This window comes from Chelonia mydas, chromosome 1 (assembly GCF_015237465.2).
Source record: "Chelonia mydas isolate rCheMyd1 chromosome 1, rCheMyd1.pri.v2, whole genome shotgun sequence".
NCBI classification, from domain to species: domain Eukaryota; kingdom Metazoa; phylum Chordata; order Testudines; family Cheloniidae; genus Chelonia; species Chelonia mydas.
The window spans coordinates 37,280,192-37,307,600 of record NC_057849.1 but is presented as its reverse complement, the minus strand read 5'-3'; the positions used below and the strand labels follow the sequence as shown (position 1 = coordinate 37,307,600).

The 27,409-nt window shown below is 38.5% G+C and overlaps 2 protein-coding genes across 7 annotated transcripts in view; one reads left to right on the top strand and one right to left on the bottom strand.

Moving 5' to 3' along the window:
- Positions 1 to 3,921, top strand: part of C1H11orf65 (chromosome 1 C11orf65 homolog) — a 30,127-nt gene extending 26,206 nt beyond the window's left edge. The window contains exon 8 of one of the 2 annotated variants that reach the window (XM_037889670.2): positions 3,189 to 3,921. In XM_037889670.2, the coding sequence (XP_037745598.1) occupies positions 3,189 to 3,367 (179 nt within the window). In that variant the 3' untranslated portion in view covers positions 3,368 to 3,921. The remainder of the gene's footprint in view (positions 1 to 3,188) is intronic. The other variant, XM_037889669.2, reaches the window with a different exon arrangement.
- Positions 3,922 to 7,176: 3,255 nt separating this feature from the next.
- The window catches only part of ATM (ATM serine/threonine kinase), a 118,014-nt gene continuing 97,781 nt past the window's right edge, over positions 7,177 to 27,409 (bottom strand). For 4 of the 5 annotated variants that reach the window (XM_037890308.2, XM_037890312.2, XM_037890318.2 and 1 more), the window contains 12 exons: positions 26,895 to 27,053; positions 24,872 to 25,010; positions 23,800 to 23,882; positions 23,215 to 23,355; positions 21,645 to 21,761; positions 19,374 to 19,523; positions 18,584 to 18,749; positions 15,985 to 16,071; positions 15,780 to 15,894; positions 12,245 to 12,308; positions 11,209 to 11,345; positions 7,177 to 11,085 (listed from right to left, as the gene is read on the bottom strand). In XM_037890308.2, coding sequence (XP_037746236.1) covers positions 10,905 to 11,085; positions 11,209 to 11,345; positions 12,245 to 12,308; positions 15,780 to 15,894; positions 15,985 to 16,071; positions 18,584 to 18,749; positions 19,374 to 19,523; positions 21,645 to 21,761; positions 23,215 to 23,355; positions 23,800 to 23,882; positions 24,872 to 25,010; positions 26,895 to 27,053 — 1,539 coding nt within the window. In that variant the 3' untranslated portion in view covers positions 7,177 to 10,904. Of the gene's footprint in view, positions 11,086 to 11,208; positions 11,346 to 12,244; positions 12,309 to 15,779; positions 15,895 to 15,984; positions 16,072 to 18,583; positions 18,750 to 19,373; positions 19,524 to 21,644; positions 21,762 to 23,214; positions 23,356 to 23,799; positions 23,883 to 24,871; positions 25,011 to 26,894; positions 27,054 to 27,409 lie in introns of those variants that run through there. The other variant, XR_005223994.2, reaches the window with a different exon arrangement.

Below are 27,409 nucleotides of genomic sequence, written 5' to 3'. Positions count from 1 at the left end.
CATATGCTAAACACATTGTAACAGCATCAGTTGGTAGGTTAGAAGTGCTTGAGAAAGTCTGAAATCCCTGAGAGTCTTCAGTCAGTTGGATCTCTTGATTATTTGTAGATAAGGCCAGAAGGGACCATTGTGATCATCTACTCTGAACTCCTGTAGAGCACAAGCCACAGATCTCCCCCAAAATAATGCCTAGAATAGATCTTTTACAACATCCAATCTTGATTTAAAAATTGTCAGTGATGGAGAATGCACCTTGACCATTGGTAAATTGTTCCAACTATTAATTACTTTCACCATTAAAAATTACACCTTATTTCCAGTCTGAATTTGTCTTCATCTTCCAACCACTGGATCATGTTATATCTTTCTCTGCTAGCTTGAAAAGCCCATTATTAAATATTTGTTCCCCATGGAGGTACTTACAGACAGTAACGCTTTAAACCAGTCACTCTTTAAACTTCTCTTTGTTTAGTTAAATAGATTGAATTCCTTGAGTCTATCACTATAAGGCATGTTTTCTTTAATCATTCTTGTGGCTCTTCTCTGAACCTTCTCTAATTTATCAACATCCTTCTTGAATTGTGGGCACCAGAACTGGACACAGTATTCAGCAGCAGTCACACCAGTGCCAAATACAGAAGTAAAATAACCGCTCTACTCAAGATTCCTGTTTTATGAATTCCAGAATCACACTTTTGGCCACAGCGTCACACTGGAAGCTCATGTTCAGCTGATTATCCACCATGACCTCCCAGAATAAAATCCCCTATCCTGTAAATATGGCCTGCATTCTTTGTGCCTAGACATATACATTTACATTCAACCATATTAAAATGCACATTGTTTACTTGCTCCCAGTTTACCAAGAAATCCAGATTGTTCTGAATCAGTGATTTGTCCTTTTTGTTGTTTACCTCTCCCCCAATTTTTGTGTCATCTATAAACTTTGACAGTGATGATTTTATGTTAAATAGTGAAGGGCCAAGAACCAATCCCTGCAGGACTCCACTGGAAACAGACTTGCTCAGTGACAACTCTCTGTTTATGGTTACATTTTGAGATCTATCAGTTAGCCAGTTTTTAATTCATCTAATGTGTGCCATGTTAATTTTATATAGTTCAGTTTTTTTAATCAAAATGTCATGTGGTACCAAAGCAAACTTACATGGGTAGGGGGAGGAGACCCCTTCAGGGAGGCTAGCCCCTGGTTCTGCTCCTTCCATCCACAAGCCCCGAGACACCCTGCCCTCTTCTGCAGCCAGAGCCCCGAGACCCTCTACCCCCCTCCCGTGGCCAGAGCCCCGAGTTCCCCTTTCCCCCCACGTGGCCAGAGTAGCCCCAAGTCACCCTCTCCACATGGCCAGAGGAGCCCTGGGTCAAGTGGAGCCCTGAACCCCACCCCCAACCTGCTTGGAGGAGCCTTGGGCTGGCCAGAGCCCAGGCCAGCCACAGCTGAGCCTCCTCTCCCCAGACCCCAAGCTGCCCTGCTTCTTGTTCTTATTTCTGCTGCCCATGGAATTCTCCTTGTGTCCCTTGGCTTCCCTTATCAATTTTCTACAATTCCTAACTTCTGATTTATATTTTTTACTATCAGCTTTCCCTTTCTTCCATTTGTTGTATGTTATTTTCTTTAGCTGTCTTCACTTCCCCTCTAAACTTGGTTCTTTTTTAATCAGCACAGCCTTCTTTCTCAGTTGCGGGATTGTGGCTTTTGGAGCATCTAGTAAGGTGTTCTTAAATAATTCCCAAGAATCTTAACATTTTTCTATTTAAATTCTTCCTCTCAGCTGATTTGACTTGTAATTGTTTTCAGCTTTGTGAAATTGGCCCTATTAAAGCACCAAATATATATATTACTGGTCTGGATTTTATTCAGTTTGCACAATATAAATGTGATCAAGTCATAATCACTTGTACCTAAGCTACCATTAACATTTAGTTTGGTAATCAGTTCCTCTTTAGCTGTTAGGACAAAGTCTAATATAGAATCCTCCAGTGGTGGCTGCAACACTTTTTGAGTTAGGAAATTGTCATCTATAATGTTTAGAAATTACAAGGACATTTTAGTACTGGCAGCATTATCTAGCCATCAGTAAAGAGACATTGGATAGTGCAATGGGATGTATAAAAAATTAGATTTTTCTACTGATTCTGGAAGAGGTCAGGGTTGTGGGGTTTTTTTTTTAATGTAATTTGCTAAAAATGATGCCTAATATTAAAATGATTGTAGGACGAAAATAAAAAGCCTTGAGTATTTTTAATTAACAGTAATGCTGTCATCACAGAAAACAATGTAAAAATATCTCAGTTATGCTATCACTGCTCCAGTGACAGACAACACAGTTGCTGAAGTGGTAGGGAATCCAAAGCTAAATAAATATAAGCCATTTATAAGCTGATGTGTTCCCCGACAGGGGTTTGCATTGATTTAACAAAATTGATTTAAAAACAATTTTAGTTAAATCTGTGAAACTATTATGTGTAGACAATGCCTTAGTTAAGTCAGGCAAGAACCACTCTTCCGTTTATTGGCCATCTTGACAAAGCAGCTCTCACAATGATGCTCTATTTAGACATTATGCAGTGGTCTGGGCTGTATTAGTATGCAACATCTCATAGAAGGGTGGTGGGACTAGTCAAAAGAAGGCCAAGATACAAATAAAGGGCCAAATTCTGCTCTCATTTGCACTATGTAAATCCAGAATAACTCTGTTGACTTCTATAGATTTACTAATGAGTTACTCCACTGGGAAAGTAGAATTTGGCCCACAGTTTATTCTTGTGGAGGAGAAAAGGGGAATAACTTTCATTGTTGGAAAATTAGACTGTATTTGCATTTGATTTTTTAACAATGGTACAGAATAAAAGTAAAAATAAAGCACTGCTAGCAAGGTATGTTTCCTAAAGTTGTTTTTGTTCATTCTAATTTCCTCCATCTCACTAACACAAACAGAACTTTTTAAGCAGGTTTGTTCAAGTGTGCTGAGTTTCTGAGTTTAATCTTTGTTGTTTTAAAACAGCATTATATGGATTTTTTTCAACAAAAAGTTACGATGTGTGAATATTGTAAAGAGAAAAGAACTATGATAGGTCAAAGTATAACTGTGGGACAGTTAGTTTAAATATCTATATTAACTCTCACAGATTTTTCTGACCTATATTTCAATTTTTATTTTTATTTTTTTTAGGTTTCCAGTTTATTGTATCACAACATGATCCAGGTGAATTCTCAGAGCTACCCCATGGAAACATCCAGGAAATACCAATCCTTAATCCATTAATTTTAAATGAAACAGACTTCAAGTCAGGGACATCTATAACACCATTAAACTCACCTTGTAATCTCTCAATGGATAACAAATTCTGAATAATTTTGCTCCTATTCATTAGGATACTATTTTGCTCTACTTCAATTTGATATGAAATGGAGCTATAGTTTCAGTAGTTAGAGCTGACTAAACAAGAAATCTGCATGTAAAACATAAATGTGCTGCATGATTCTCTCCTCTATAAAAACAAATTACAACAGTATCCAAAACGGTTTTGAATCAGTCATAATGTGCTAATAACAATCTCCCCCTACTTTTATTCCTCTTCTAGAACACCTACATTCAATACATAAAATTATGCCAAATGCTTCAGCAAATATTATAGTGATCTGTTCTATCTATAGATTTTTTTTCAGCCTCTAAAATAAAGTGGATGCTTACAACTGATACTTATCACTTTCAGGACTTTAAAGCTTTAAAATGTTTTGAAAACACTTACGAGTCCATTAAGCCTCGCAGTACCCCTGTGAGCTAGCTATGGATTACCCCCCCATTTTAGCAGTGAAGAGACTGAAGGTTAAGTAACTTGCCCAGTGCCACCATCTTGCTTCTATTTGACATACACTGTTACAGTCAGAGTTCTAAAACCCAGCAGATCCTACACAGTACAATTGTGTCAATGGAATTTGCTGCTATCCTACTCAGGGTAAGATGAAGGCAGAGCAACTACTGAATAGTTATGTTTCAGAGCAGGGCTGAATGGAAAATGTTAACATTGGTCTGAACCTACCTGAAAATGGGTGGGGTGGGGGGGGGGGGGGGGGGGCTCTTTTTTGTTTTGAACCAGAGCACCATCATTTCACGTTTGTTAGTAGCGGGGCTACAGTGCAAAAAACCTCTAAAACAAACTAATGGGAATTGGTCTGAGATGGCAGAACACATAACAGCCATATTGGGTCAGACCAAAGGTCCATCTAGCCCAGTATCCTGCCTTCCAACAGTGGCCAGTGCCAGGTGCCCCAGAGGGAATGAACAGAACAGGTAATCATCAAGTGATCCATCCCCTGTCTCTCATTCCCAGCTTCTGGGAAACAGGCTAGGGACACCATCCCTTCCCATTCTGGCTAATACCCATTGATGGACCAATCCTCCATGAATTTATCTAGTTCTTTTTTGAATCCTGTCTTGGGATTCACAACATCCTCTGGCAAAGAGTTCCACAGGTTGACAGTGCATTGTGTGAAGAAATACTTAGTTTGTTTTAAACCTGCTGCCTATTAATTTCATTGGGTGACCCCAGGGTCTTGTGTTATGAGAAGGAATAAATAACAGTTCCTTATTTATTTTCTGCACACCAGTCATGGTTTTCTAGATCTCAATCATATCCCTCCCTTAGTCTTCTCTTTTCCAAGCTGAAAAGTCCCAGTCTTATTAATCTCTCCTCATACGGAAGCTATTCCATACTCCTAATAATTTTTGTTGCTGTTTTCTGAACCTTTTCCAATATCAATATATCTTTTTTGAGATGGGGCAACCACATCTGCACGAAGTATTCAACATATGGGTGCACCATGGATTTATGTAGAGGCAATATGATATTTTCTGTCTTCTTATCTATCCCTTTCTTAATGATTCCCAACACTGTTAGCTTTTTTGACTGCTGCTGCTGCACGTTGAATGGATGTTTTCAGAGAACTATGCACAATGACTCGAATACCTCTTTCTTCAGTGGTAACAGCTAATTTAGACCCCATCATTTTATATGTATAGTTGGGATTACATTTTCCAATATGAATTACTTTGCATTTGCCAACATGAATTTCATCTGCCATTTTGTTGCCCAGTCACCCAGTTTTGTGAGATCCTTTCGTAGCTCTTCAGAGTCTGCCTGGGACTTAACAATCTTGAGTACTTTTGTATCATCTGCAAATTTTGCCACCTCACTGTTTACCCCTTTTTCCAGATCATTTATGAATATGTTAAATAGGACTGTACAGACCCCTGGTGGACACCACTATCCACCATTCTGAAATTTGACCATTCCTACCCTTTGTTTCCTATCTTTTAACCAGTTACCAATCCATGATTACCTTCCCTCTTATCCCATGACAGCCACTTTGATTAAGAGCCTTGGGTGAGGGACCTTGTCAAAGGCTTTGTGAAAATCTAAGTACACTATATCCACTGGGGCTCCCCCTTGTCCACATGCTTGTTGATCCCTCAAAGAATTCTAGTAGATTGGTGAGGCATGATTTCCCTTTACAAAAACCATGTTGACTCTTCCCCAACAAATTATGTTCATCTATGTATCTGACAATTTACTTTCAACCAGTTTGCCCAGTACTGTGTTAAGCATCGGGTCATAACTAACCTTTTTAGAGAAGACTGAAGCAAAATAGACGAACACCTCAGCCTTCTTGGTGTCATCTATTAATCCTTCTTCCCTGCTAAGTAATGGACCTACATTTTATTTTGTCTTTCTCTTGCTCCTAATGTATTTATAAAACCTCCTCTTATTGACTTTTGTGCCCCTTGATAGGTGTAACTCATTTTGTGCCTTAACCTTTCTGATTTTTTCCATCCATCCATACTTAACTATTCTTTTGTATTCATCCTGAAAAATCTGTTTCCACTTCCTGGAGAATTCCTTTTTGATTTCCAGACATTAAAGAACTCCGAATACAGCCATATTGGCTTCTTACTATTCTTCCTTTCTTTCCTTCTCATTGGGATAGTTTGCTGTTGTGCCTTTAATATGGTCTCCTTGAGATATTGCCAGTTCTCCTGAACTCCTCTTTCCCTTAGATTTTCTTCCTGTGGGACCTTACCTACCAAATCCTCACTGTTATTCAATATCAAGTCTAAAATTCTAGATTTTGCATTTTGTTGTATTGCTTTTTCAACAGATGTCTGGGTAGCTGAAGTGTCCCATTACTCCCAGGTCTTGTGTTTTAGATATTTGTTCTAGAAGTGCATCATTGGCTTCTTCCTCCTGAGTTCATGGTCTATAGCAGAACTCCTAGCCTGTTTGTAATATCAAAACAAAACAGTTTTGCTTAAATAACCTTTACAAAGAAGTTTACCAACAGGATTTTTTGGGGGGTGAGACTTCCCTTGTTATACCTTACATTATGGAATTTATTCCAAAACAACTGTGGGGGAAAACACACACAAAAAGCTGACCTTTTTCTTGGACTAATGGGTGAAACACTGAATAAACCGAAGATTGTTTTGGCAACAAAAACAACTTACAAAAAGAGTGTTTTGTAATTATGGGCTGTAATCTGTTTCAGGACTTTCTATAGCTATTATATATATAGTGAAGGGAGGGGTTGCAAACACTTTGGCAGACAGGATATGTGTGTGTGTGTATATATATATATAGAGAGAGAGAGACAGACAGACAGACAGACAGAGACACACACACCTGCACTCATGGGAGGACGATGTATTATCTAGACCATTTAACCTAAGCAGGAGATATGGTATAACTCCTCTTATACATCAACTTCTGTAAATCAATTCCAAGTCATACTTGTGTGATAAAAGCGAGATATTTAACACACTCGTCTCTATGCATTCCTACTCTACAGCAGCTCCCAATTTTTCCAGCCATGGTCTCACTCCCTTGCCCCACCCCCTCCCACTAAAATGATCAGTTTAGTTAATAGTGACATTTTAAATATCATTATTAGGTTTTGGTATCAACATTCAATAGATCAGTGGAGCAAGGGGAGTTCATACCTTTCAAAGGCTTTGTTTCAGGTTGTCTGCAGACTCTACAAGACAACACTGCAGCAGCTTACACTAGGTTCAGACTTTGAACCGCAAAAGTAATAATAAAAAGAACATATACCTTCAACTTTTAACAGTCACGCAATTGAATTTCACTACGTTAACCCAACACTCATTGCTAACAATGATATCTTTATTGAAATTTTTTCACGGAAGCGTTATAGCTCTTGCAGGTACAGAAGATTAATATTCATACAGAAAAAACAGTCAGTCATGCAGTACCACATGCAAATATAAAATACATTTTATGAATTCATAACTTCTCAGTTTTAAGCAAAAAGTTTTTTGTGGTGAAATCAGATGTCTATTCTAATGTGTATTGTTTAAGCCCAAAGTTCCATAGCAACATAACTCACTTCATAACTACTGGGAAATTAATGAGAAAGTGTGTGTTGTTGGTCATTAGAGATCATGAAAAGGTTCCAGTTTGATAGTTATGGAGACTGAAGTCTTCACTTTCCCCAAACAGCCTGGCTTCCCCACACTACCCTGCCAATTTAGCTCCATTGCTGTTCTGGAGAAATCTTCTCTAGTGGTAGAAATGGTAGGTTCAGTCTCCACAGCCTATTGAAATCTGTGGCGTCTTTGCTGAGATTTGAGGTGGGGCACTTGTCCAACAGAAACTGCGTAAACACCAATAATTCATTTTACATATGCAACAAAGTTGTCACTGGCTTTAAAAAAATATAAATCTAAATCTGTTATTTAAAAAAAACAACCCTTCCCTTCATATCATAGGCTCACAAAGGTCTAATATTTTCCTTAGAAACAGTCTAAAAAATTCATCACATTTTTCAAGCATATAACAATTAACATACTCCAGAGAAATACTAGAATATAAAAAAATGCAATATAACATGGCTTCACATATTTTTACCTTACTAATATAGTAAATGCATATGGCTCTTCGATATTAATCTACCTTAGTTTCAACGCTACTGCACTTCAATTTCTGCCTAACCATTATTCAGAACAAAATGCCATTCACACTTCATGTATTTATTAAAGGTCTTTTCTGGGTCTCTCATATACATGTGGCTCAAAAATATACCGTTTAGAAGTCAAATACAATATTCACTTTTCCAGTTCTTACTTTTAAAAAGAGAGAACTACTGCAACATACAAAAACCGAAAGAAAGCTCAATGCTTAAATGGTCTCTGTTGGGTGGTGTGGCGTACTGTGGCTTGACACCGGTAACTTCACTGTAATTAGTTTAACAAGGTTAATGTAAATGCTAGTGTATCACACATTAACATCACTTAATTAGGTATTCCTCCACACAAGTAACACTGTCAATGTAAAATTAATACATGATCTTCCATTATAAATAACGAACGCATACATAATTTATATACATTTCTTTTGTACCATTAATGCAGTTTGGGCAATGAAAACAAATGGATTAATTTCATTTTCTGGTCCTCATGCACACTGAGTTCACACGTCACTATAGGGGAATGTTTAAATTTAAAACTATCTCATCTCTGAAGCTAAAAATTAATGAACAGTTTATTCATATTAGATTAATGATTTATTTTAACACAAAACCTAAATTTTGGGCCTACCTAGTTGACAGTGTCCCTTTCCAGGGGGATTTCTCCATAACCGGTGCAGTCAGGATAGAGTTTACCCAAACACTTATGTGCTACATCTATACATATAACAGGAGCTAGAACCCTGGCCCAATTAAACGTGAGTCCCTTACAGTGATTTTGGTGTTTTTTAGAGGAATGGTGACAAAATTGCAGGTCGTAAAACCAATAGCCCAGATTTTAAAAAATAAGTGCCTAAAGTTAAGACTCCTATTTCTGTATTTAGGCCTCTAGATAAGTTACCTGACATTCTGACATGCTCAGCATCCAGCAGCTCCCACTAAAGTCACTCACTACATTTGAAAATCAGGTCACACTTATTTAGCAACCTAACTTTAGGCACCTATTTTTGAAAATCTTGGCCAAAGGCTTTTTGCTCAGTGTCCTACTGCTTGCCATCCCACAGTTGCATGGCAAGACCCTTCTCCTTTTCCTAGATGATGTCATTAATACTTCAGTATAGTGGGGCACTTGTCCTATCAGACATGTTTAATTCTGAGGTGTAGCTACAAACTACTGTCCCCCTAAAGGAAGTCATTTTCACTCTTCCCTTACTCTGTAGAGTAGGAAACCCAAGATGCAATTTTAAGGTTGAATCCAAGACTGATGAGCGTCAGTATAAGTGTATGCACAGAGTTGTTGTAAATGTGTCGGTCCCAGGATATTAGAGAGACAAGGTGGGTGAGGTGATACCTTTTATTGGACCCACTTCTGCTGATGAGAGAGACAAGCTTTCACGCCATACAGCAGAGCTCTTCTTCAGGTCTGCAAAATGTATATTAGAAAGCTTGTCTCTCTCACCAACAGAAGTGGGTCCAATAAAAGATATTACCTCACCCACCATGTCTCTAACAGAAATGTGTGTCTGCAGCATCACCAAACTAAAAAAGACTTGTCTTAATTTCTACCAGAAGTCTGAAATAAAATGTGCGTAGAAAAAATAAATTTTAAAATTACAGTGAAATAGCAAAAATAAGGCAAACTAAAGTCAGCAAAATGCTAAATTATGCCAACACTCCATCATTAACTTACACTGCTATGAAAAAGGCAGAAAGTCCATATTAAGGATTTTGCTGAATTTTGTCAGACTTTGTATCTTTTATTTGTACTTTTTAAAATAAAACAAAAAATGTTTCAGGAAGGATTTCAAAAGGCATAACATGGACACTATGGACGGAACAGATTTCCCTATTACACATGCTTATTGACTATCTTACCAAAGTAGGCAGTTTCATATATTACAAAGGGGCAAGCAATGAAATGTAACTAGTAAAACTGCACACGCTCAATAAACAAGTTGTGCATTCAAAATATAACTTTAAAGCTTCCAAAACATATTTATGTCAGATATCAAAAGAGAGTTTGCTCTTGAACCAGACCCTGTATGTCAGGTTTCAGCCCAGGATCAGTCTACTTTAATAGGTGAGTTGGAGATAAAGTTAATGTCGTTACTTAAAATGCTAAAAATCATGGTTTATACAAGGAAGGTGTCAAAACAATTTAAGCTACAGCAGCACAAAAAGCAGCACTATATTCTACTTGGCTCAAAGATCATTTATCTAGAAAATACTGTGCAATAATGTCCCATTTCCTCATCATCACCTGTCTAATTAGGCTATAAAATACACAAGAACCTATCAGTTCACTGGATATGAAATTATTTTTAGCGCTAAACTTTTATATTTAACATTTCCCCTTTTGTAGTTTTGTCTAGTATCATTTCAACATCAGCTTTAAGATACAGTGTTTCTTCTTCTTTTGTAACACATTTAAGTGACTTATTTGATGTCTTTTAGCTCACAAATCATTCATTCAGTAGAAGTAATAATATAGTCTATAAATGTTACACAAATCAAGCTCTAGATGCTTAACTGATATCCAAGATTAGATGGATTTTTTAAAAAGGTTTTGCAAGAACATTGTACATGCCATCTCACTGCAAGCAAAAAGTATCTATTCCTGGAAGGTCACAAGATTTTCTTGGTATTGTATAGGAACACCAGAATACTGCACTTGGGGTTTTGTGTATGGTGAACACAGTTCTGGAGATCAACAATATAATCTGACAAAGATCATTTAAAAATTAAACACTTGTTTCAGGACTACTGCTTTATAATCTACACAGTTGATTCTGATATAATATTTCCATTAAGAAACATCAATATGAAATGCTGACCCAGCCACCCTTCCCCCAAAATCGAACAGGTTTCCTATTCACTCTTTAAAAATCTATTGGATACTTCAAGATCATACCCAGGGCTTCCACCCTGGAAAGAGCCGACTGAGGTTTTTGGGATCCATAGCCTGCTGTATGAGAAGGTTCACCTGTCCTCCCACACTGAGCACTGTTCCCTCCTCTACACCTTTCAGCTTCTCCTGAAGCCTCATCAGGACACGTTCTGCAACTTTGTTAAAACTCTGGTCATCTCTGATAACAAAATAAAAATGACAAATAATCAGATTATATATGGCGCCCCAATAGGATGAACAACTTTGGGTAAGAAGAGAAAAGTATAAAATCCAAGGCAAGAAATTAAGAAGCACCTCTTACCTGGCTTTTCTGTTACATTCCTGATCACTCGTATTGAGTGTGGAGTTGATGTCAGCCTCATCCTCTGGTCTCTGTTGCAAATACAATGCTTTCAAAGGATTCATGGTCCAGTCAAAGAGAGGATCATAGAGCAGCACCTACACAGGAAAGAATTATCTTTTTAAATTAAGTTTTAAACTACAACTAGTTTAATGCCCTAACAGGAAGACATAAATAAAACAGCTGAAGCCCATGCTAGACACATGGGTAAGAGCCTCTTATTTGGCACAATCCAGTAGAATCAGAATGTCTCAATTAAGCAGACATGGTCCAGAATCAAAATCCTGCACCTCTGACCATCCCCAGACATTGGAGAACTTCTGATCCAATCCAAATTTTGTTGCACTGGCCCATCTCTACAATTCAAAGGTCATTATTTTAATGATTAAATATTGTTATTGATTTTCAGTACACAATCTTATGCTCCTTTTTAAATTCCTTTTTAATTTTCAAATTATTAAGAAGCTTGTGTAGCAAAACACCATTGTTTCTCTTATTTTGTTGAGTGTTTGGTTGCGTGTTAGCATTGTTTTATGGTTGTGCCTTGATTATTACGTTCTTTAAAAGTAACATCATGTTGCCAGGGCAAAATACCCAAACTGATATTTTCTATTACACTTCATGAAATCACCACATTTTGTCTACTGAAAGTACTGTATAAAAGGGATTTAATTCCCATGGCACTGGTCCTGGTAGGAATGCTATAGTTCTCTCTGACTGGAAGTTTCTGGATACTGAACAACAGGCAATTTGTTTTAACAATTTATGTGCCTGAAATGGTTACCACAGTAACGTGAGTTGGTGACGGTTTAGAAAAAGCTCCATGCCTGAGTAAGTCTGGAAAACGCAATGGAACTACAACGGGAAAAAGCTTGTTACAAATATTCATCTGTAGCTGATAGTAAGAGTCATAAAACATTCCAGTCTGCATATATGAAGGCAGGGAATTAAAAGTTTTCTTTCAGTTTTCCATCAGGAAGCGTGAAGAAACATTTACCTCCACAATAGTCAGCAAAGCTTCTTGGGAATTTCTCATAACAGTCATAGTCTTCTCACAGCATCTACAAAAATTTTTTTTTTAAAATCACATTTTTGGATTTTCTCCCATTTTAGTAAAACCAAAGAGTATTTGTCTATCGTTTAAACAACTGGTATTCATACCCTTCTCAGAGATTATTTTACCACAAGATTATCCTCACTGAAGCTTCCATTTTAGAAAATGACTGAGGAATTTCTGACCTGATAATTTTCTGTTAGCATCTTCTCTCTCCATTCTTCACTAATGGGCTAATGTCCCACACCTGTGAATTTGTAGGGGGCCCAATGTTGTTGCTGGAGGCTTCAAGACTAGCCATGAACTTCAGCTCAGGCCACCAGACGAGTTCTTCCTAAACTGTAGTAACACTCCAGCAACCGATTATTAGCGACAACTTGACAAAAACCTGATATATTAATTAACCTTAACACAATTACACGTCTAAGTGTCCTATTAGAGAAAAAAATCAATTTGTAGTCCAGTCACTTACCAAACTGCCAGGGAGGGTTGAATGAGGAGAGAAACTGCTAACAGTAAGACTATTACCAGGTAAGAAATTTCTCATTCTGTTGCACATCTCCTCATTCATCACTAATGGGAAGTAGCGAGCAGCGAACCACAGAAGTAGGGAGGAAAAGAGAACAGATTTTTAATTATTATAGTAAAACAACAGGCAAGAATGGCTGTTCTCCCATATAAAGAAAGCAATATAAACTAAGACATTATCTGGGAACCAACCCAGTTGGCGGCATCATCATCATCGTGTTCCCATTACGCCTCTGGTGTTTAGGGCAGCGATGAAGCTCCTCCACTCTCGTGTGTTTCTGGCAAGGCTTTCAATGGTTCTCCAGCTGTGTTCCAAGTTTTTTCAGCTCAGCTTTCACAGCTCTTCACCATGTTGTTTTTGAGCAGCTTCATTTTCGCTTGCATTCAGGTGTCCATCTTAATGCTATTCTGGTGATGGAACCGGTTTCCATCTGAAGCACATGGCGAATCTGTCTCCAGCGCCTCCTGGTAATGATGGTGCTCATAGCTTCTTGGCTGCACTGTGTGGATAGGTCTTGGTCTGAGATTGTTCTGAGCCAAAAGATATGGAGGATTTTTCTGAGGTTGTATGGAATGAAGACAGTTTCAACATGTCAAAAGCCGAACCAGCCCAGTAGTATCTTCTTATTAAAGGATGCCTCTGTAGGGGAATGGACACTTAACTTTGCAAGTCTTCCTTTGATGAGGCTCATACACTTTTCCCCCATTGCTCCTAGATGCCTACATATTGACTCGTCATTGTCATAGACAGTTTACTGGACTCAAATTGCTGGTCTGATCCTACGTGGCCATGTTTGTGGTTTTCGTTCAGACACACCACTGACAGAGCTGTCAAAGTGAACTACAAGGATGTGTATGCTGAGATTTTGGAAATTTGTTTTCCAGGTATGTGCTTCCCCCCCCCAAATGAATCTTGATTCCACTGTGAGCATGAAAGGGTCCAGAGTGAAAACCGGCTCAACTGTCTGTATGTTGTTTGTATTCAGCTGCCCACAAAGGGACATTCAGATGTGATCTGAGAATGACACATAATTTTGCACTGCACTGCATCAGGTGTGTGGTTCCATGTCCTCAAAAGGAATTTCTACAAGTGCATCCACTCAAGGGATGAAGCCAAGGCATGGCACAGCAATCCCAGCCACTGGAGATAACTGGCTATGGATGAGTCCTGCCAGGACAATAAAGTTTTGGATCTCTGGAACTTTTTACAATGGTGATAAAGTTATGGCCAGAGCCATGTCTGTTTTGACCCTGGGTGAGCAATTCTCTGCATTGGCTTCAAAAGCTGTTCTTCATTTGAACAGGGGATATAAATCCTTTGGAGGCGTGTCCAGTTTGAACTAGCCTGTTCCCCTGGTCACTAATTGGTCACGTTGGGTATTGGTGTGTAACTTGCGACCTGAGTCTTGCTGTGACTCTGGGTGCTGAGGAACACCCAATGTTCCTAGGGAGTCACCCATCCAAGTACTAATCAGCATGGGCCTGTTTACCTTCTGAGAGCAGACTGTCCTGAAGAAAATCCAGAATAGCTGGGTATCAGGGTTCTTGGAGTTTTTGTTTTCCCTTGATACCGCAAGATAAACTTTATCCAGATTCAGGTTAGATCTTTCGTGTTCAAGCTTCTTGAAGAAGAGTAAATTCCCTGTCACTTTGGAGAACAGTGCAAGCCTGATTAATAGTTCTGTCCTAACAGCCAAGCTGTCAAGTGTAAATGGGCTGAATGGGGGATAGGACCTTGGTAAAGGATGTCTCGTCTCATTTCTAGATGCAGTGGAGGGAGGGGTTTCTAACATTATGTCTATTAGGTCAAAAACCATGTTCTCCTTGGCTAGTGCACAGCTAGATCTATCACAAGAAAACAAATCAAAATTGAAGTTATACAGAAGACTCTCAACACCAGTCTTACAAACGACCAGTTTTATATGAGCAAGTTAACATGCCTTCATACTGATGCCTTTGAAGCATTGGAAATGCCTTTGCAGTGGTTTGAAGGCAAGAAGAAAGCGATGCAGAGCATCATAATGCAACTTATGCTACGTATGTACAGTGATTTTGAGGTGTTCTATTTTTATGAACTACTCACTGTAGGCCGCACTAACAGCATAGGGTGCGTAGAGAGAGTGCAGCCCAAGGGTGAACTTTGCGGATCTGCACATGTGCAGAAGGGACTCCTGGCCAGAGAAGTGCGGGTCTCCAGGACCTGTTATGGTTGTTACTGCCTAGCACCAGTTTTTTATCTTACCAAGCAACAGTTTCTGATTTCGTAACATGTTTTTCTGTACTGATTGGTCAACTGATAATACATATATATATTGTACATTATTATCAGTTCTTTGGCAAGCAATCTGGCTAAGGGTGTGTGTGTGTTTGCCCTACCGTGATTCTGCCTGACCAACAGAGCTCCAGTGCTTATGGTTTTACTTTCTTTTTTTAATAAAGTTTATTATTTAAACTACTCACTGAGGACTCCAGAATTTGGATATCGGACCAGGCAGGTAGCAGGAGGAACCCACAAAGGGGTACTAGTGTCACAAAAGGGAAAGGCCTAGCAGAGTGTGCCCCAACACTCAATCCCCAGTAAAATAAGGGGTCTACCGTAAAACAAAATGGTCAAGAGAAACTGCACCATCAACGTGTTCCGTTGCCAAAGGGAGAAAATCTAGTGGCCTGCACTGATGGGAGTCTCCAGCAACAACAACTGACCACCTCTGAACTCCATCAATGGGCAGCCTTAACCCATTAGTGATAAATGAGGAGAGAAGCTGTGCAACTGAAGGACAATATTAAAGATTCCATAATTGATTGTTACATGGTACTAATTCAGGTTTGGTTACTCTCCATAGGAAGTTAAGTGTTCTCTCAACACTCTCTGCACTATATTACATACTATAAACAATCATAATTTAGGGGACCTTCTGCTGCCCTCTTACACCTAAGAAGCATCACTTACCTTCTAAAGACTCCCTCCACGCCAGTGATGCCCATCCCATCCACAATGTCTCTGGTTAACCTAAAGGGAACAGTTTCTGGTGTGGGAAGGATTTTGCCCTGTTCAAAAGCCACCCCTGAAGTAAGAGAGATAGTGAAATGTTACAAAAACGTTTAGGAAAAGAAAATTGAAAGTTTTTTTTTTTTTTTTTTACTTTTCCTCTTACCTAGATCTATGTGCACCAATTCTGCAGTTTGCTCATCTATCAGGATATTCTGTACATGTCTATCTCCAAGCCCAAGTATGTAGCCAACTGAAAAGAGATTATCTCAAAATGAAACTATCTGTATGTAATCATGATTTGTAAAACTATTTTAAATTTTAGTGTACGTGATTGCTCCTTAGCATACATGATTACGCCCACACATTCACCTTTGTAAAAATGTTGAAAATTCTAATAGAACATATTCATAGAATAAGCTTGATTTATGTAAACAAGTTAAAAAGAGAAAAATAATACATACAGTTCTATATGTATACATGTAGCTCCAGTATAGAATACCAAATGTCATGCAATACGTTTGCAAACGAAGAGATGGAATTAGATAAAATAGGTGAAAGTGTCTGCTGATGTAAATGCGCACAGCTCTATTTCAGAGGAATTCTTCCCATGTGCATCAGCAGACAATTTAGCCCTATGACTTCATAAAACTGGTCCAAGTAAGAAAGTAGATTCATGGTAAAATAAACAACAAGTCAAAAACATTTAATATGCAGTAGAACTCTCACATCTGGATTTTGCTAATCTATAAATTTTATAAATACGTACAAAAGAAGCCATCTTTCCTCACTTTTCAGCAAAACGATTTGATAGGAGATGCTGTAGTGAGTGACTACTAGCAAAGTTTCATATTTTTACAAAACAGAGTATTTCATAAATTCATTCTGGCATATAATAAATAACAACTACAATTGTCAAAATAAATGTACAACATGCATTTTGTGATGCATTATCTTTTTCTTATTAGCTGACAACGAACGCACTAATTTGTTAAATTCAGTCATTCACAAATAAGTCTCCGGGTCATATGTCAATCAGTAGATTCTATTGTACTTTATATAACATATTGAATTCAAAGTATGGACATCATCTTTGTGTGTGAAAAAGTATGAAAGACTGGTTCTGTATAGGGCTGTGTACACCACTTAAGCTGCATGTTGAGGTCTTAAACATGTCAGTGGGCTGTGTGCAGGTCTACTGCACAGGAATTTACCCTAAGAGAAGGCATACATGCTAGCCATCACCTTCAACCCCCAACTAAAACCTCTCCAACGCATCATAAAGAATCTACAACCTATTCTGAAGGACGACCCACCACTCTCACAGATCGTGGGAGACAGGCCAGTCCTTACTTACAGACAGCCCCCCAATCTGAAGCAAATACTCACCAGCAACCACACACCACACAACAAAAACACTAACCGAGGAACCTATCCTTGCAACAAAGCCCGTTGCCAACTGTGTCCATATATCTATTCAGGGGACACCATCATAGGGCCTAATCACATCAGCCACGCTATCAGAGGCTCGTTCACCTGCGCATCTACCAATGTGATATATGCCATCATGTGCCAGCAATGCCCCTCTGCCATGTACATTGGCCAAACTGGACAGTCTCTACGTAAAAGAATAAATGGACACAAATCAGATGTCAAGAATTATAACATTCAAAAACCAGTCGGAGAACACTTCAATCTCTCTGGTCACTCAATTACAGACCTAAAAGTGGCAATTCTTCAATAAAAAAACTTCAAAAACAGACTCCAACGAGAGACTGCTGAATTGGAATTAATTTGCAAACTGGACACCATTAAATTAGGCTTGAATAAAGACTGGGAGTGGATGTGTCATTACACAAAGTAAAACTATTTCTCCATGTTTATTTCCCCCCCCCACTGTTCCTCACATGTTCTTGTCAACTGCTAGAAATGGCCCACCTTGATTATCACTACAAAAGGTTTTTTTTTCTCTCTCTTGCTGGTCAATAGCTCACCTTACCTGATCACTCTCGTTACAGTGTGTATGGTAACACCCATTGTTTCATGTTCTCTGTGTATATAAAATCTCCCCACTGTATTTTCCACTGCATGCATCCGATGAAGTGAGCTGTAGCTCATGAAAGCTCATGCGCAAATAAATTTATTAGTCTCTAAGGTGCCACAAGTACTCCTTTTCTTTTTGCAGATACAGACTAACACGGCTGCTACTCTGAAACATGCTCAGTATGTTCATCTTATATTAAATAGGGATTCTTGCCATGTTGTTTAGACCGAAGATAGAGCCTACTTTAGCACTATTGGATGTCTTCCAGAACCTAAATATTTATTTTAACTCCAGAAGTAAATTATCCAGGAGTTAAGAAAAAAAAATCAATTTTATAGAACCTTATTAAAAACCCACTTTTTGCATTTCCCTGTTAACTGCAGCAGCCGTTAGGTAATTGAGTGTTTGACTGAAAATATATTTTAAATCTTCTAGGACTGAAAATAACCTTATAAAAAGCAAAACAGCAATGTTTGATACGGTCTTTCTAGTGAGATGAATGGAATCAGTGTTTCAATAAACTGGGTGCTGGAAGGCATCATTTAAACAAAACAAAACACCTGTTTTTGTTATTCTTTATTTCTCACCCAATATGTCTTAGCTTAATTGCTGTTACCGTAAAATGTTCTAATCTCCTTGTTTATAGTTATGCTAGTTTATACCAACATTAGGTTTGAAAATACATTCTCTTGAAAAGAATGATAGCAGTTGCTTTACATACCGATAGATGATGTAGCTACACTGCGAGTATATGCCAATCGTTTCTCAAACCAAACAGCTGGGTCCAGGAATTTTTCCATGCAGAAATAGCGAAACACAGGTTGAAAATTCTGGCAAACGTCCATAAAGATGTTGTATTTCTCTTCAGAATGCTGTTTTTGTGCATCCTTTAAACAAACCACAAATAAATTAGACATGTTTTCACTCATTAACTAGTTTGGATGGAGCCTACTCCAATCTTTGGAAAGAAATACACAATGTTCTACTCCCATATCAAATGCTCTCTCTCTAACACAGATACACAATCTTGTAGCTGTGATAAAACTTCTTTGTATTCATGTTAATAATTAAATTATTTTCTAGTTTTCATAAACTACTGTGTTCTCTCATTATGATGAGAAACACTGACAAATGTAAATTAATTCTGCAAAATATGGCATGCCCTGTTCGGCTTCCACAAAGGGTCCATTTTGAACTTCAACTGAGCTTTGATAATGGAAGGGATCATCACATGATACTATTGGAGATCCAACTATAGTCTGTTCCTTCTCATTCCAAGTTTTTACTTTATAATTTAGACTTTTAGTAATTAACCTCAGGTTATTGTCATATAAACCTGGAGACCTATTTAAGTAGTTCTATTTCATTGCCTATATTCTCAGTTTCTAATATTGTGCTTATAACAGAAATGTATTCATTAACACAATACTTTATTTTTTTTAAAAGGTCAAAACTCTAAAGAATCTCTGCACAACACTAAATGAGCAAGGTTTTTTGCTATTATGACTCACCATCATAGTCTTTTGGCAGTGAATACTGCTGTAGTCTTTTGGCCTGTATCTCCTGTGAGCGCCCTCTTCAGGATTCACAAGGAATTCACCGATGGGAGCTGTCCCTGAGCACCACTCCAGGACACCACTTCTCTGAGAAAGGGGGACCACCTGGGAAAAGAATACCAACACCACAAACATAACATGTATCTCTTAAAAAGGCATGTATATTGGAGTAGACTGTACAACTGAGTTCAACATACCTTGTTATGACCCAGCGTACTTGGGGCAGCCCTCACTGAAAATGCCAAGGTCAGGACAGGCTGCAAAAGGGAGAGCAGATACTCCCAAGACTGGTGGGTAACACTGAAGTTAAACTCCTCAACCAGTCACAAACTGTGCTTCTGATTCCCCACATTGGTTATCAAGAAGCAAAAAATAAATCACATAGCCTCCTTTATTGCATCCCAATTCTCTGTTTCCCAATCAGCACCTAGTGCTCACCTAGGTCCAGTACAGTGAGAAGCTATTTTAAAAAACCTCTGCTCATATAGACAAAATGTTCTTCTGACCCCAAACGGTCAGCCACATCACCAGGTCAGTATAGGTTTGGATCTTACACAAAATACCACGCTGACAGCCAGTCCTTTAGTGTCTAAAACTAAAGGTTTATAATAAAGAAAAAAGAAAGAACAAGAGAAATGTTAAATGGTAAAACAGTCACATACATAAAAAGAGGTAAGAAGCAGGACTGAAGACAAAACGGAGAAGATGCAGCTGCCTTTTATCGTCTTTTGCCATGCGGCTTTGTTTCAAACACAAGCTTGTGCCATACAGCATCACACTTGTTTTTATACAGCTTTTTCTAAGCACAACTGGAAGACCTCATTTTAGCAAAAGAAACTGCTAGGGAACCATTTACAGCTATTACTAATACTTCAATACAACATAATTACCCTGCTGAGTTTCCATGTTTGGTCAGGTAGTAAAATGATACAATGATTATTAATAGTTCAACACAAACTTCATAGGATTATTACAAGCAATTGCTCAGATTAAGATATCATGTAACAATTGCAATGAGCATATGTGAAATTGGAGATGCTAGATGACCACAGTGGTACCTTCTGACCTATCAGCCAGTTTTTAAATCATTATCAAATCTCACAAATTTAGTCTGTTCACTAGTACCTGGCAATAGATGTCCATATCACAATTGGCTCTAACTGCCCCCTCCTTGCTGGTAGCCTTAGCAGACTGAATTGGTAAGGAGACTAAACAATCCTCTGGCTATTGAGTGGTGGGTATCTCTTTTAGTTTTGATTCCTTCCTACTCCTTTGTTTTTTGTACATCTTCTGTCTTCTTGTCCTTGTTGTTTATTACTGATGGATTATGAAAGACTCGAAATCTCATAGTAAAGAGGGGGTTTGTGTTTTCATGATGATATTTTCCATTTATACATTTAAAAACCTTATTAACACTTTTCCTTCCTCCCTGTCCTCCTTCATTTTGCATGTTTACAAAATATACCAAGTTTGTTTGAAGACTATTTAAGCAAGACAGAGTGAAATCCACCTATGAGTTCTTGAAAGTATTATAGGATACATAAATAATTAGGATAAATCACTTCACAGACTGAAACACACAGTTCCAATTTGTCAAAGACAAAGCTCATTCAACCTCCATTTAAAAAAATTATCAGCTCATTTTAACTCTTTTTATAATAGTTTTGTACACACCATACACATCAAAGGGAAGAAAAAGGGGAAAAGCTTATGTCCAAACTAATTTTCTATATCCAGAAATATTAAATTCATTCTTTGTCTCATCAAATACAGTTCTGACTTTCAGATCCTGCATTTGCAGATTTAGGATTGGGCTTCTGGACTCAGTTGAACTTGTAAGGGATCCTATAAGACTGAAATTAAAGAGAAATCTTAAATGATCTTGTGTGCTGAAGCCTAATGGTCAGCAGCTTACAACTGAGTGGCAGTACATGGCTTTCTCATTTTACTGTTCCAAGTCTGTACAAAGAAAGCTTCCAAGAGTATTTAAATAGACATCAGGGCACCAAATAATTTTTCTGTGGACTTTTATCATCTGTGGAAAATTAAATGGTAGCCTTTGTTTTATCTAAACTCTTCCCCACTTGAGGACATAGTTAATTTCTTGACAACATACAGTACTTTTAGCTAGCTTTTGGGTTATAGAGATAAAAGAAGAGAGTAAAATTGTCACACTACGCAAGTGCCATTTATCACAACTCTGCTGCAGTAGCAGCTGGAGGCTACCTTATATCTTCGGATGGTGAGTTTTCTTTTTCTGGTTTCAGTGTTTTGCTGGAGCAGTGTATTGCACATCTGGAAAACCTGCTGCATGACAGCATCCTGTCTCAGGTCATCCCGGCCCTTTAGAATAAATACAAAAAGCAATTAAAGGACAATACTTCTAACATCCAACTTCCTCTTTATTGCAATAAAGGTGCTCTTAGAAGAGCAACAGCCTCCACAAAACATAAAAATTAAATGTTCTCCTATCCACCCAAGTCAAGCTATGCAAATGTAATTAATACTTGGTTTTGTAGTACACTTCAGAAGCTTGAAAATAAAGTTGATCTACCAGTTTTTATTCCTTCTTCCCATGTCAAACATTTTCTTTTTGATTTTCAGGGTTTCCAAAACCTATGTAACTTACTTACGTTAGCATGCTTTTAAAGATCTCATTTTATTCAACGTTATACCCTATCCCATAATTAGCCATGAGGACTGCAGAGTGCAGCTTTTCCAGGGGTCTCAGAGTACTATAACTGCAACACAGTCCTAGTTACCACTGCCAGAGATCTGTAAAACCTACATTTCCCAAGAGTAGTGCTATATCACTGTGCAATCAGACGGGCTAGAAATGAAGCTGGTTGAACTAATGCAGTCACTATTTTTAAAGCCACTTGGGAATGTATAAATGGAGTTAGAGATCATTAATCAAATCAATCCATTCTAAAGTAACTTTTCTAGACTCTTGTATATATGTTTGAAATTTCAAAGTCTCTGCTTTTAAATTCTCTCCAACTAGTAATCCTTTTATTTCTAAGAAAAACAAGACTAAGCACTTAGAATAAAGAGGGCTGGACTAGATGATCTCCTGAGGTCTCTTCCAACTCTAATCTTCTACGATTCTATCCACAGAATTCTATACCAACAAGCATGAACTTCTGAGCACATCTTTGCTTAGCAGTGTGAAAATAAAGTGCTTTATTTCAATACACACTCCAGCCACTAGAAGGAACATAAATAATCACACACTTCAGCAGGTCTCATATTCTATCCAGTACTGGGCAATAGTACATGTCCATATTGTAGGAGGACGGATATATACAAATTAGTATATTCTATAGATACTTAGTGATTTCCTTTTCAAAATACTTGTACAAACAAACACACTCAAAACAACCCGTACTGGGGAAACAGACAGAGATCTTAAGAGATGTACCCAAGCACATAGGAGGAGTCTGCTAGAGAGCTGGGATGAGAACTTAAAGAGCTTCAGGCTTTCATTCCTGTACTCAGATCACAACTTTCTCCATAGCCCTGATTTTTAAAGATATTTGGGCATTGCAATGCCTAACTGACCTAGGAGCCTAACTCTCATTTTCAAAAGGTGACATAGGCAAGTCTCGTTGAAGTCAGTGGGACTTAAGCTCCTAAATGCTTATGTCACTTTTGAAAATGAGTGAGGCTCCTAAGTCAGTTAGGCATTGAAACATTTAGCAACGCAACACTTAATACTTTTAAAAATTTGGCTCCATGTCTATGATTTGTAGAAACAGGACACTGCCTTCTGGCAACTACATCATATACAGCTCACCTTGACAAGTTGCCTCCTCTCTTTTCCATCTGATCCTATACAATCTATTATTTTAGGCAGATTCAGGCCTCCTGCTAAGCGAAACTCTGGCTTGAATGACCTTATTGTCACCAAATTTTCATATTTTCCAGTAGGGTCCACCTGAAATTATAATTAAAAATTACTATAAAATATCAGATTCATTACACTGAGGAAAAATGTTTCATTATCTATAGACCTGAAGCTTTACAAACTTCATTAGCAGCCTTTAAACAATGCAAGATTGTTACTATAGGATATCTGTAGTCTCTCAAGGTCAAGTAGTTTATTAATCATACTAGCACTAAAAATAAGCATATAAAAACCTAATGAAACAATATCTGTATTAAGAGATGAATATACAATATCACAAATATATATCAAAATCTATTGAAAAATATACAAATATGTAAACGTGTACTCATAAGCACATACATAAACGCAACAAAGGTGAGGAAAGAGGGCATTTAAAGCAAAGAAAAAAAAAGCAAAGGACCACACACCTTGACGTCCATTGAGAAGGAACGGATGCATATTAAATTGTAAATATATCTCAACTTTATTCACCTTAATTTCCATGGTGGGAACAACAACATCCTCCAAGTTCTTTAGTTTAGTAATAGGCTGGCCAGCAGGAATACTTATGCCTTCTGCAGTGAAAATCAATGCATTATTTTAAATCAAGAACTGCAGTTCACACTTATCAGTTTACCATTGTTTTCCCCCAAAAGGTTGCTCAGTCTGGATCCTGAGTGATATATACTCACAATATATATGAGTGAGGGAAAGGGCAGCTACTCTCATAAGCAGTCCTTGGGCCCTTTCATCTAAGGAGCCAGACTGAGGTAATGAAAACACTTCCCTCACAGTCAGGAGCAATGGAAGCTCCCTGAAAGTAGGGGGCCACCAGTGGCCGAACCATGGCCCCATCCCCCAAGCCGCCACCCTCACGCTGCCCCTTCTCTGCAAGCCCAGGTGCTCATGCTGCCTCACCCACCTGACGCCCCATCCTGCCCCTTCCCCCCGAGTCTCTGCCCCCCCGCGCTGCCCCTTCCCCGAGACCCCGCCCTCGTGCCGCCACTCCCCCCCAGACCTCATCCCCGCTCCACCCCTCCTCACAACACCCCGGCCTCCGCTCGTTCCTCTCTCCCCCTCCCTTGTTGCTTGCCCCTACGGCCAGTAAAAAGGGATGGGGTCATGACCCCCAGGCCTCCCCTGTTCCAGTGCCCTTGCTCCCAGTAGCACTAGGAATTCTCTGCAGGTCTCATATCCAAGAACCACTCCAGCTGAACCTCACAGTGCAAGTTGTTTCATGAGACTTCTAAACCAGAGTAGGTCTTATATTTAATATAATTAGGACATAGTAGCAGTACAGCAGCCCATCTGCATTTTGGTAATAATACTTAATATTTAAATAGCATCTTTCATCCAAGGATCTCAAGAAAACAATAGTTAACTGACCTATCCCCACCTTATGCAGTGTCATGCCTATTTTACAGCTGGGGGAACTGAAGGCTAGAGAGACTCAGTGACCGCCCCAAGATAAGGCAATGGTAGAGCTGGGAGTAAAGCTGAGTAATTGTAACTCTAAATACATTGCCTAACTACTGACCAAGAAGCCCTCTTTTCAAATACTTACTTCTTTGAGATTTCCATGGAGTGGCATCCAGATTTGCTAATGTGATGTATGCATCACAAAGTGCCTCTACACCTCTAACCATTTGAGGTCTCCTACTTTTTATGATGTTAATTATCTTGCTGGCAGCCTCCATTCGATCCTACAGAACAAAACAAACAAACAAACAAAAACCCAAACACGATGAAGTGAGCAAAGTGAGCTGTAGCTCACGAAAGCTTATGCTCAAATAAATTTGTTAGTCTCTAAGGTGCCACAAGTACTCCTTTTCTTTTTGTGGATACAGACTAACACGGCTGCTACTCTGAAACCTGACATTTTGCAAGTTACTTCTTGTCAGGTCAAAGTCACACAGTATATTGCCATCAAGTAGAACTGAAGCTATCCTGTGAAAACAGAGGAAACACAGGTACTGAATACCCTCTGCAATACAAACCTGGATTCATATAAATGCTAATTCAGTGTTTTCCAACCTGGGGTGGGAAGAACAATGAACTATTTGTGGGAGTGGGTATGTCCAAACAATGTGGAGAAGGAGTGAGGCTGCGAAAGCTGCAGGACACCAGATCCACTCTCCATCCTCCTGCAAACATGGGGCAAATAAAGGGGTTGTTGGCTCTTGGAAATCCACCCACCATCCCCCTTCCTGCTTCTGCTATTGTCCCTAATGTAGCTGGCTGGGGGAGCAGCTCACATGTACGAGGCTGAAGGCTCAAGCGGCTTGCCCGTCCAAGCTTCCCTTCTCTGCTTCCAACTTTGTGGCACTTTGCTCAACTTATCACACCACCAATGGGAGCCCCAAACCACAGCTACACGTAGACTACTGACGAGTTGGGGAAAGGGATCAGAACTATCAGAGAAGAGGAGAAAAGCCAGCGACAAATATGGAAAAAAGATAAGGAAACCCTCCCAGAAAAGACAACGGGAAATGGACAGAAAAAAGGAGAGAAGCCAGAAACTATGAGAGGACAACAGTGTGAGGGGACAAAGAAAGTGCCCAAAGAGCGCCACAGAGGGGCTCCAGTAATGAAAGGTTGGGAAAATCATCATAATCATAGCAATGATAATCATCAACCAAAACAATAATAATGCTAACTTAAAAAAGAAGCCATGATATAATGTTACAAGTCATTACGGTTTATAGCACTAACATTACTCTTTTTCTCTGGGAAAGAAATAAAGATATTAGAACCATGTTGCACAAACCCAAATACTTTTATCTTACAGATTTACATTAAACACTCACTTAACATTAAAACAGAAAAAACTTTGGTCATTATTGACTTCTCACTTATAGAATCATAGAATATCAGGGTTGGAAGGGACCTCAGGAGGTCATCTAGTCCAATCCCCTGCTCAAAGCAGGACCAAACCCCAATTAAATCATCCCAGCCAGGGCTTTGTCAAGCCTGACCTTAAAAACTTCTAAGGAAGGAGATTCTACCACCTCCCTAGGTAACGCATTCCAGTGTTTCACCACCCTCCTAGTGAAAAAGTTTTTCCTAATATCCAACCTAAACCTCCTCCACTGCAACTTGAGACCATTACTCCTTGTCCTGTTCTCTTCTACCACTGAGAATAGTCTAGAACCATCCTCTCTGGAACCACCTCTGAGGTAGTTGAAAGCAGCTATCAAATCCCCCCTCATTCTTCTCTTCTGCAGACTAAACAATCCCAGTCAAAACCCACTCAAGCTCTTGATGCAGCTAAAATGTCTTTACAATATCTCACAGAGTGAAAAATCCAAAAAAAATTTCCTTTATGATACTCTTGTAATAGCTGATTTGAATAACAACTGTCAAGGCTGGTAGGTCCCCCAATGTCCATAATTACAAGTTTTGATTTTAAAAATCAATATTTAATTTTTCCCCATTCTTCCTCATCCCACCAAAAAAATCAAGTAAATGAAACTCTGCGCTATAACATCCTTTTAAACTAAATTAACTTTCTGACATTATGATACTAAATGTGATTCATAACCCAGAACTATGTGATTCATAAACAAAATTCAGTTTGATTTGAGTACCATATCTAGCTGGGAGATTTCTTTCGGTACATTTTTTGTTAGTCTGTTTCTTCTTGTTGCCTCTGATTTTGCCAAGAGTTCATCCTTGTTGGCATTTGCCAAAGCCAATACTATAAACAAAGTATGATGTGGATGATCCAGTGAAATTCTAGATATTAGCTGTCAAGAAATATAACAAGAGTCAGTTATTAAAGATATTATAAAAATTAAAATGAATTACAAATCAGAGCAGTAAACTAAGATTTTAAACTAAGAAGCAAATGTTCAATAAAACACTATTCAACTCTTTCATATTATAATCAACATAGAAAGGACTGAACTTTTTTTTTTACCTTTCATGGTCCTTTACAGAAAAAAATAAAGTAACACCTTAGCTAAGTCTGTATTTTGATGTCTGTACTATATAAAGTATGTTTTTAATACAATGGTCTGATTATTCTAAGAAGACTCCTAAATCAGTGGAGAGAATTGGCAGAACAAAAACCAAGTTTTACATTTCAAGTTTGCTACATCTC